We start from the raw sequence: 10955 nt of genomic DNA on the forward strand, positions 1-10955 counted from the left end.
GTCAAAGCAACATTTTTCTTTTATTTATGTCTGTTTTTTATTTTAGTTTGTTTTTTGGGCTACACTAGAGGTGCTCAGAGTTCCATATGGGGTACCAGGGATCAAACTCTTCCCTGATCCTGTATAAAAGCCAGTAGCTTACCTGCATTACTATCTCTCAGAACCCCCTCTATTCTGTTTTTAAATATTCCCTCATAAGGATTCCTCTGAGGGAGTTCTGCTGTAAGGAAAGTTTAGATATGACAAAATTAGAATGCCTCTGAGGAGTACTCTTCTAAAAAAAGAAATCCAAAGTGCCTCAGGGTCACATTTTAAAAATACTTCAATAATTATGCTGCAGGAGCAAAAGTTTGAAAGTGAAAGGAGGTGATGCTCAATGGTAATAACTCAGGGCAGAACCTGGTTTAAAAAATAATATGGACAAAAATTGGACTGAAAGTGACTTAGACTTGAACTTATTTTGTCATGCATATGTATGCAGTAAAAAAAAAGTTTGGGTATGTGTGTGTGTGGTAATGGTTTTATTTAAGGAAAGATAGGAAGAGACTGATGAAGTGAGGGGGGAAGAAGAAAGTAGGGAAGTAGGGGAAAGGAGAGAGAGAAGAGGAGGGAAAAACCAGAGGAGATACCAATCCACACAAGAAAAGAAATTATGGGGAAAGGGGCAGTAGAGAGGAGAAAACCCTGTTTGGCTGAGTTTTATTTTAAAATGTACATAAACTGTATACTATTTGAGCATCTGTGGTAATAACAGTATTATTTAACAAAACTTTTCAACTATCATTATTTAAATCTTTCCTTTATTTTTCCTTTTGCAACTCTTGAAAGAAAAAGGTCAAAAAGTTAATTTTTAACAAGACTGTGCTTTAAAACTATACTATATGAAAGGTATACTTTTTCTCAGTGCTACATTTTTAATGATATTTTGATAGTTGACTTTCTATGCTCAGGAATCACTCTTGGCAGGCTGGGTGAGGACACGGGGGAGGAGCAGATGACACAGAAGTGGTAGCATAGCACCAGACTGATTGCATGCAGGTAAGTGCCTTATCTGCTGTACATTATCTCCCTGGCCCTAGCTTTTTAAGATACAGGCATTCAGGGATATTTATACAGTTATACCATCAATTTAGTTATGATTTATACATCTATAAGTAGAACAGGATTCGCTTGAGAAAATTGTGCATAAAGAATAAAAATGGGGGCCGGGCGGTGGCGCTGGAGGTAAGGTAAGCCTTACCTGCGCTAGCCTAGGAGACGGACCGCGGTTCGATCCCCCGGCGTCCCATATGGTCCCCCAAGCCAGGAGCGACTTCTGAGCGCATAGCCAGGAGTAACCCCTGAGCGTCACCGGGTGTGGCCCAAAAAAACCAAAAAAAAAAAAAAAAAAAAAAAAAAAAAGAATAAAAATGGGGAAAAAAGTGCTTGCTTTGCACATGGCTAACCAAGGTTAAATCACAAGTGCTGGGCACTACATATATCCCTCCCCACAATACATGGATATCCACAATAAAACCAGGAGTGATTCATGAACATAGCTGACAGTGGCCCAGCCCCTGCCCCCCAAAGAGACTAAAAAAATAAGCTTATAATCCTGGGGGTGTATTGGGCCATACCTGGAGATGACCAGGGCATACAGCTGACTCTGTGTTCAGGGATCACTTCTGGTGGAGGTCAGAGAGCTGCTTGTGCTACTAGGGTTTACGTGGTATTTGCAAGGTAATTTCCTTAACTCTAGACTATTTCTCCAGTCCATCATGTAGTATTTTCCTGGGACTGTTTAAATCAGATCTCACAGAACCTGAATAATAATTTACAATTGTCATTCAGTTTCAACAACATATTAAAGGTCTTAAATGCCTCGTAGAGTATCTTTTTGTTCTGACTGCTTAAAGTCGAACAAAATCACATCTTATACAAATCACACTCATTATGGCAGATTTGTTTTAGTAGAAAAACTGACCATAATACTACAAGAAGGCTTTTGGTATACCTATCTACAATCATGCTAATATTAAATAACTGCTCGCAATAAAAAAAACACCTCCCATAATTTAAAGCAATTCATCTTATAGGATACTTACAGGACACTGTTCATTCTTTAAGGCCACTTTAAAAAGATAACTAAAATTTACAAAAAAATCTCTTCTTTCAAGCATTTGGTTACAAAAAAAAAGAGAGCTATATGGAGGGCTGTGCTATGAAAAGTCTCCCTTTCTTTACTTTTGCCTAGTTCCCAGATTTCCTTTTCAGCTTTTGTTAAATCCTTTCCAGACCAATTCCCCTTATTTACAAACACATACACAAAAATTTCAAGACTTAAAACAGCTACTAAGTGCTTCCTCTCTTAGAAATGCTCCAATTTTATTTTAGCTTGAACTTCAAGAGTACTCCCATGTATATATATTGTAGGGTGGGTAACATTAAGAAGGAAAAAAAAGCCAAATACTACATTGTTTTCATTGTAGTTCTGCCATCATCACAGAAATCTTCCCCGAAAGGTGTAATATAGAATACTTCACCACAACGGCCAAAGAGGGCAGTATGTACCTATCAAAGGAGAAGAGAGAAGCTGCAAATTCCTTCACCATTAGAGAGGCACTGAAATTCTGTTCTATTCAGCTCAATTTCCCCAAGTTCTGTAGGAAAAGCTATACAACAGATCTGTGTGAATTCTCTCCAGTAAAGGTTACTTGCATTGACTGACTGTCAATGATTGTGTAGATAGTCCTAAGAATTAGAAAAGGAAGAAAATTCGGGTATAGGGTAATATTGGAAATCTCACATGCATAGGGTTGATTTGGAAAGAACCTTATTTTCAAAGGAATGGATATCTAAATCAGGAACTACAGACCGGAAAAAAAAAAACCCCACAAAATTAATCTGAGTTTTAGATTTCAATACAATGAGGGAATCATTAAGAATTTAAGGGATGACAGAAATATTCACCAGCTACCACTCCTACAAATGACATGTAATACAGTTGACAAGTTAAATATTTTAAGACCTTATTTCGAAATCTCAATTTTGAATTAAGAAAGAACTGGAGGGTAGTATCCAATTAAAACCAAAAGTAGGCTGACTTTTCTAGAAAACAAAAGTGTTCAAATAGAGTGGGGGAAAAACATCTTTTGTTGTCCCTGTACGGAAAGCAAGCTACGAAAAGATGTCATGGATCATCCTCCACTATGAAAAAGAGCATTTCATCAAATGAAAAATAGACTGCCACTCAATTTTCACTTCCAATCAGTAGCAGTCAAAAGAAACCCTCTTTACGAATTGGTGGGGCTGTTTATTCTAGTCCGAGTTTCAGAAACAACTTTGCATCACAATACAAATAATCACCTCTGTCCAGAAAAAAAAGTATTTTTTATCTGAAATAGCATCTGGGCAATGCAAAATAGCTATAGCGTGTCAGAGCTTTGTACAGTAGAGAAGAGAAGCAGCATGCTCTTATGCCAGCACCATAAATCAGAAAGAGCCAGCCACCGGCTGCGGGTCATTCTAAGGTCCAGCGATAGTGCCCGGGCCGAACCGGGTCTCGGAGCCCGGGTGCCCGCAGTGGTGCCGCAGCCTCCCGGCGACGACGGCAGCAGGTGGGACCCGGCTGGGCCGGGGGGCAGGCCGTTCTTGCCAGCTCTGGCTTTTCGAAACCTTCCCTCGAGGCCTCGGCCGGAGGCTTTTAGGGTTTGGCACGGAACGACTTGGTCGAGGAATGAGTTTGCTAGGCGAGACCGGCCTGGGCGCCACTTAAAGAAATGCCACAACTTTGCCAAAGGACGCCAAGAACTGCCGGGAGAAGCGCCGGGGCGAGCCAGCAAGGCTCAAGGGGTTGAGCGGGCCGCCGAAGGCCTTCCGGGGGGGTCCCCTCCTCTGCTCCCCGAGAAAGCTGCACACACGGAGGGTCCGAGGAGAAGCGGCCGGGGTGCGAGAGAAGAGCCTCTAGCTGGCCCGGGGCGCGCGCGATCGAGCTCCGCACTCAACCCAGCAGCAGCAGCAGACAAAGGCGCGACGGGCGCGCGGCGTCGCAAAGACCAGGACACGCCGGCCTCGGCCCGCAGGGGGCGCCGTCCGCGGCCGCGGGCAAGCGCTTACCTTTGAGAGCCGAGCACAGCTGCTCCAGGGCCATGTTCCCGGGAGGCCCGGCGCTCCGTAGCGGCCAAGGCGGCGGCGGCGGCGGCGGCGAGGCAGGCGGGCGGGCGGGCGATGCTCACGGCCCGGCGCGGCAGCAGCCCCGCGTCGCCCCCATCACGGGCGGGGCAGGGCTCCTCCGATCCCGCGGCCCGCCATGCCGAGGCCCCCCGGCGGGCTCCCGCGCCTCCCGCGCCCCCCGACGTGCGCCGACTCCAGCCCCGCGGCGCTCCGTGTCCATCGACCACCCCGGAGCGGCGGCGGCGCGCTCAAGGCTCAAGGCTCCAGGAGCGAGCGACTCGGCGGCGCCGGCCCCACGCGAGTGGCGGGCGCGGGGAGCCTCGGCTCATTTAAGCGGGGAGCGCGAGAGCGCCGCGTGCCGGCCGCGCCGCCTGCGCGCATGTGCCCGCCCCCCGCACCACTGCCATCGCCGCCGCCCGCTGCCCCTCGCACCCGCCCCGCCGCTCGCCCCTGGGGAGGGCGGCGCCCTCGGCCAGCGGCCGTTGGTCTCTCAGGCGCCCAGAACCAGCCGAATCCGGCCCCTGCCCAGGACACCCGGATGCACGGCCGGACTGTCCAGCCGCTCTCTCGAGGCCTCCGCGGGGTCCGCTCGCCCAGCCCCGGCTGGTCCGCAGCTCGCGCCGGGTTTCCGCCGTCCTCTCCGGCGAAGCCCAGCCCCAGCCTCCGCCCCGCTCCGGACTCTTAGGACCTCGAGTCAAGGTCAAAATTCCGGCCCACCTGAAGGAAGCCCGCCCAATCACCTGCCCCGCGCGGGCAGGCTGCCTTGAGGTCCAGGGTCTTTTTCTTCACCTCACCGGCTCCTTACTAAAAACCTCAGTAATGAGCACTGAGCCGGACCACACACTTCATTCAGCCAGGCATCTAAGAGCATCCTCGGGCACCCACCCACCACCGGTCCTGCTGGAGATGCTTGCTGGTGGCGAGTGGAGAAAACGACGCCGGAAAGTTGAATGTTTTTGGGCCAGGGGCACACAAGCTTGAGAAGCAAGCTTTTCACCGAAGCCAGGAAAGCCCCGGGCTTCCCTCTCAGCCGCTGTATCATTCAAATGCCGGTGCCAGACTCCTCTGGCAAACATCTCCGAATATTAAAAAAAAAAAAAAAAAAAAAAAAAAAACTATTGTGGCATCTAGGTACTAATTGCCTCCTTTGGGTTTTCTCCACGATAATTCTTCACCTTCTGAAATGACTTTGCTCAGTTGCTTATTTAGTCGTCTCCCTTTTCCCTTGCCCTTTCTCTCCGTCTCCACGCCCCCCCCCCTTAAAATAGACTCTGCTCGAGGGCAGGACTAAATTTTATGAATGAATAGATGGGTGTTGACGGTGCAAGAAACAGTGATTGTTGCTAGCAAACCATCCGTGACTGAGGTCCTGCCATGACAGAATATTTATGCTTGGATTTGGCACGTAGTGGAACTTTACAATTTCTTCTCTTAAGTCGTAACACGCAGTGATAAGCAACAGAGAAAAACCTTCCAGGAAATAGAAAGCTCTCCTCTGTCCCATTCAAGAAAGGCACAAACCTTTTACACGGTTTACAACCGAAAGCACCGAAAACCAATTACTATTAAAGCATTTAAGTCCCTTACAGTGGGTTGTATAGGAGGTCTAAATAATGTGTCTTTTGGGGTTTCTAAAGACAAATCGTGCACAGTTAGATCGAAATTACATCTAAAAATCAACTAGTAAGCAACAAATTAAGAGTTTCTCATAAATTAATAAAGGCCAATGATTTATGCAAGAAACCCTAGTTAGTATTATAAACCACACTGTCTGAAATAAAATTAAAACATTAAATATATAATGAAATGTCATTTTGGAAGTATTGCAGTATTAAATCTAAACCACAGACAGTAATTGGTCGGAGGATGGAAGAAAAGGTGTCCTCAGCTTTTGGAACATAGTAAGTTCATAAGGCATAGATATTATTAGGGAATGCTTGAGGAAGACAATATACAAGGAAAGGCTGAGGACTTGCCACTGTTCACGCGAAAGAAGTTTTACATCAAGCCAGAAGCAGGGTGAGAATTGTGTTTGAAGCAAGTGTGTTTTGAATATGAATATGGTAAGCATGAATTAGTTAATGGAGGTTCTTGCTTGAGTTCTAGCCAGAGAAGTTTGTGTTTAATTCAAGACCAGAGGCACCATTTTTAATGGTGTAGTAACAGAGTTCTAAGAAGTTTGCAATTGGTTGAAGATATGAGGTCATACTCATTAATATATATTTGTACACATACATGTATTTATATATGCGTATGTATATAAAACTTTTTGGGGGCCACACCCGGTGACTCTCAGGGGTTACTCTTGGTTATGTGCTCAGAAGTTGCTCCTGGCTTGGGGAAAATATGGGACACCGGGGATGGAACCACAATCTGCCCTAAGTTAGCCGTGTGCAAAGTAATGCCCTACTGCTTGTGCCACTGCTCCGGCCCCAAACTTTTTTTTTTTTTTTGGTGTTTGGGCCACACCCGGCCGTGCTCAGGGGTTACTCCTGGCTGTCTGCTCAGAAATAGCTCCTGGCAGGCACGGGACACCGGGATTCGAACCAACCACCTTTGGTCCTGGATCGGCTGCTTGCAAGGCAAACACCGCTGTGCTATCCATCCAAGCCCAAAACTTTTCTTTTTTAACGTACCAAATCTTACCGCTTGTATCATTTTAATGAAACTTAAACTGTCCTTTCTCCATACAATGTGGCTAAAGAGGGGCAGGAGATAGCACAGAGGTAGGGCATTTGCCTTGTAAGTGGCCAACCTGGGACCGACCCCAGTTTAATTCCTGTATCCTATATGGTCCCCTGAGCCAGCCAGGAGCAATTTCTGAGCACAGAGCCAGGAATAACCCCTGAGTGTCACCAGGTGTGGCCCAAAAACCAACCCCCCCCAAATCAATGTGGCTAAAGAGATTTTCATGGAATAGAATGGGAATGTTTTTTTAAATAATATTTTATTTAAACACCTTGATTATAAACATGATTGTGGTTGGATTTCAGTCATGTAAAGAACACCCCCATCACCAGTGCAATATCCCATCATCAATGTCCCAAATATCCCTCCTCCCCACTCCACCCCCGCCTGTACTCTAGATAGGCTTCCTACTTCCCTCATTCATTCACTTTGTTATGATAGTTCTCAGTGTAGTTATTTTTCTAACTAAACTCATCACTCTTTGTGGTGAGCTTCATGTCATGAGCTGGAACTTCCAGCCCTCCTCTCTTTTGTCTCTGATAATAATTACAAGAGTTTCTTTCATTTTTCTTAAAACCCACAGATGAGTGAGACCATTCTGCATCTTTCTCTCTGACTTATTTTGCTCAGCATAATAGATTCCATGTACATCTATGTATAGGAAAATTTCATGACTTCAGCTCTCCTGATGGCTGCATAATATTCCATTGTATATATGTACCACAGTTTTTTTTTTTTATCCATTCATCTGTTGAAAGGCATCTTGGTTGTTTCCAGGGTCTGGCTACTGTAAATAGCACTGCAATGAATATAGGTGTGAGGAAGGGATTTTTGAACTGTATTTTTGTGTTCCTTGGGTATATCCCTAGAAGTGGTATAGCTGGATCATAATAGGAGATCAATTTCCAGTTTTTGAGGAATCTCCATATTGTTTTCCATAAAGGCTGGACTAGACGGCATTCCTACCAGCAGTGATTAAGAGTTCCTTTCTCCCCACATCCCCATCAGCGCTGCTTGTTCTCATTCTTTGTGATGTGCACCAATCTCTGTGGCATGAGATGGTACCTCATAGTTGTTTTGATTTGCATCTCCCTGATGATTAGTGATGTGGAGCATTTTTTTTTTTTGGGGGCCACACCCGGCGGTGCTCAGGGATTACTCCTGGCTGTCTGCTCAGTGCCTTTTGGCCATTTGTATTTCTTTTTTGACAAAGTGCCCATTTCTTCTCCCCAATTTTTGATGGGGTTAGATGTTTATTCCTTGTAAAGTTCTGTCAGTGCCTTGTATATTTTGGATATTAGACCCTTATCTGATGGGTTTTGGGTAAATAGTTTTTCCCATTCAGTTGGTGGCTCTTGTATCCTGGGCACTATTTCCTTTGAGGTGTAGAAGCTTCTCAGCTTAATATATTCCCTTCTGTTTCTACTTGTTTGGAGAGTACTGTTTCCTACCTGAAGATGCCTTTAATCTCAATGTCATGAAGTGTTTTACCTATGTGTTGTTCTATATACCTTATGGCGTCAGGCCTGATATCAAGGTCTTTAATTCATTTGGATTTGATCATTGTGCATGGTGTTAGATGGGGGTCTGAGTTCACTTTTTTGCAAGTGGCTAACCAGTTGTGCCTTTTTCTAAAAGAAACAGTAATACTGTTTACACTGTAATTTTCACTTTATTTTTCAAGGATTTTGGTCAAGCACAAATCATAACTGAGATCATTATGTGGCCATATGCTTAAATAGAAAATAAAGCAGTTTGTGTATTTGAGGAAATCTGTATTTAAATAATTAAAGTAACACAGTAGTACCTAGTGTGTTCCTGGTTTACTGCTCAGTTCCCAAGTGACTGAGGACTCCCCTTTCATTGTATCCTGCTTAATGTTCTCCACATAGGAATAGCTTTTCCAAACCTCACAGAACATTCCTATAGCATAAGCATGGCTTTCTCTGATTGTCATCTAAAGTATTTGATATGTGCCATTGACTTAATCTCAGAATGAATTATTTTTTTATATGTAGCATGTTATCTCACAAATGTTTGTTTCACAAACAGGTTTTTTGTTGTTTCCCTTACCAGTGTTTAGAAGTGCTAACCTTTTATTAAATCATCTAATAAGGATGGCAAGGTATAAACACTTCTTAAGAACTAATTGTTTGCTTCTCTGGAAATTCATATTTTGAAGTCTTAATCTATCCAATGGAATTATAGCCTCTAAAGTTAAAGTCAACAGTAGAGTCCTATCTTTTAGGAGAGCAAAGCATGATGGAAATGCCATATGAGAAAATAACTAGAAGGCAGAATTCTGCTATAACCGAAAGAATCTCACCACAGCCATATTGGCTGAGTCTTGATTTGAGACTTCCAACCGCCAGGGAACTATGAGAAAATCTGTGGTATTTGTCAAGCAGATGAATACTGAGTTAAATCTAAAGGACCAGAAGAATTTATATATAACCAATCTGATGTACATAATATATATTTATAGGAGATAGAAAATTGGGACTCACCCTATTTTTCTTAGAATGCACAGATATGGTTACAATGCTGGTAAAATTTAGTGAAGAAATCATAAGATCTCAGTGTATGAAAACTTCAGTGTTAAGCAGCTGAGAGTTTTAGGGAAGAAAAGATAAACTTTCAAGATTATTTTTAATGCATTTTGTTCAGTCCATTTGGGCATTTGTTTTGGGAGTTTACCACAGACTAGGTAGCTTAAACAACAGAAATATATTTTCTCAGAGTTCTGGAGGCTATAGTTCCAAGATCAAGATATCTCTGGTGATATCCACAAACATGATTGCCGTGTTCAAAAACTGAAGGGTTGACACCCGAATTAGCACTGAGAGTCAAAGACCACCTCCAATAATGCAAGGTGCAAATAGGAGTTTATTTGACTAGTCAAGATCCAAGTTTCATCCAACCAGTGGAGTCTTGATAAGGACCCCAATACAAATCTTCAAGCAATTTACATAGAATTCACAAGCTTTTATTTTTTTTGTCTTTATTTTTTTTTAATATGGAATGTTTCACGAATTTGCATGTCATCCTTGCGCAGGGGCCATGCTAATCTTTTCTGTATCGTTCCAATTTTAGTATATGTGCTGCTGTAGCAAGCACAGAATTCACAAGCTTTAACAGCAAAAGCTTTTCATTGGTTAATGCAGTTCAATTTTCACAGCATACGTGATTGACCCATTTCCATTTGTGCATAAGTGACATCATTTCTTAGCATTGATATTTCAACTGATCTCTACTCAACTTTGGTTGTCCAGGGGACCTTATTAGGTGGAGCATTCGGGACCCACCTAGTTCCTCTATCTTAGCAAAAGAGGGAAGGTCTTGACATTCCTGCATTCCTTTAGAGGGTACATTCTATGGTTTTATTTCTGAGTTAACTCCCTCTTCCTTAGCTCAGAGTGGAAAAGTACCTTAACTTTTAACCTGTCTCAAGAAGAACTACTTTACTGTGGTTTGGGGTCATCTTAGTCTTGGGCCCAGGGGGTTTTGATTCTCACAAAACTAGGCCAGACCCATTGACTGGCTCTTTTCTCCAACAACATGTAAACTGAGCTGTGAAAAATGATGGGTGTCCCAGCCCATGCAACACAAAACTGGCCATGTCAAGAGGAGAGAGTGGGCCAAGCCCACACCTTACCAATTGCTGCCTACATCACCAAGAATCACCATTTCTACAATGGCTTGCCTCATTACTGACCTTCTACGATTTCCTATGGGGATGCTGATCTGATTACACTTTAGCCACAAAGTTGTTGGGCTGATATCACCAGCGCTGTTTTTGGAGCAAATATAAGCACCCTTCATTGTATCTTCCTTCTTCCAGGAAAGCCTGGCAACTGTAACCATGCCCATAAACGTAGTTGCCAAGTTTGAACCAGACAAGTTTCATAGACTCACTCTTCTTGAATGAGATGTAAACCAAGCCATAAAAGATTATGGCTACTCTGGCCCATGTCGCATAAAGCTCGCCATCTCAGAAGGAGAGGGTAGCCAAGCTCCATCCTGCCAACTGAATGGATGCCCCATCCATCCTCCTGCTGAAGCCACACTTGCCAACTCCATCACCCCAAATCACCTTTTCCCCGATGGCCTGCCTT

At 44.0% G+C, this 10955-nt stretch overlaps 1 protein-coding gene and 1 non-coding gene across 3 annotated transcripts in view; both read right to left on the reverse strand.

The window, feature by feature from the left end:
- The window catches only part of NETO2 (neuropilin and tolloid like 2), a 73495-nt gene extending 69266 nt beyond the window's left edge, over nucleotides 1-4229 (reverse strand). For both annotated transcript variants that reach the window (XM_049786251.1, XM_049786250.1), the window contains exon 1: nucleotides 4096-4229. In XM_049786251.1, coding sequence (XP_049642208.1) covers nucleotides 4096-4129 — 34 coding nt within the window. In that variant the 5' untranslated portion in view covers nucleotides 4130-4229. The remainder of the gene's footprint in view (nucleotides 1-4095) is intronic.
- A 5621-nt stretch (nucleotides 4230-9850) lies between these two features.
- LOC126029082 (U6 spliceosomal RNA) lies at nucleotides 9851-9957 on the reverse strand. The gene has a single exon (XR_007502738.1). It is a non-coding gene; the product is annotated as a U6 spliceosomal RNA (small nuclear RNA).
- Nucleotides 9958-10955: the final 998 nt, after the last annotated feature.

The sequence above is a fragment of the Suncus etruscus genome, chromosome 14 (assembly GCF_024139225.1).
Source record: "Suncus etruscus isolate mSunEtr1 chromosome 14, mSunEtr1.pri.cur, whole genome shotgun sequence".
NCBI classification, from domain to species: domain Eukaryota; kingdom Metazoa; phylum Chordata; class Mammalia; order Eulipotyphla; family Soricidae; genus Suncus; species Suncus etruscus.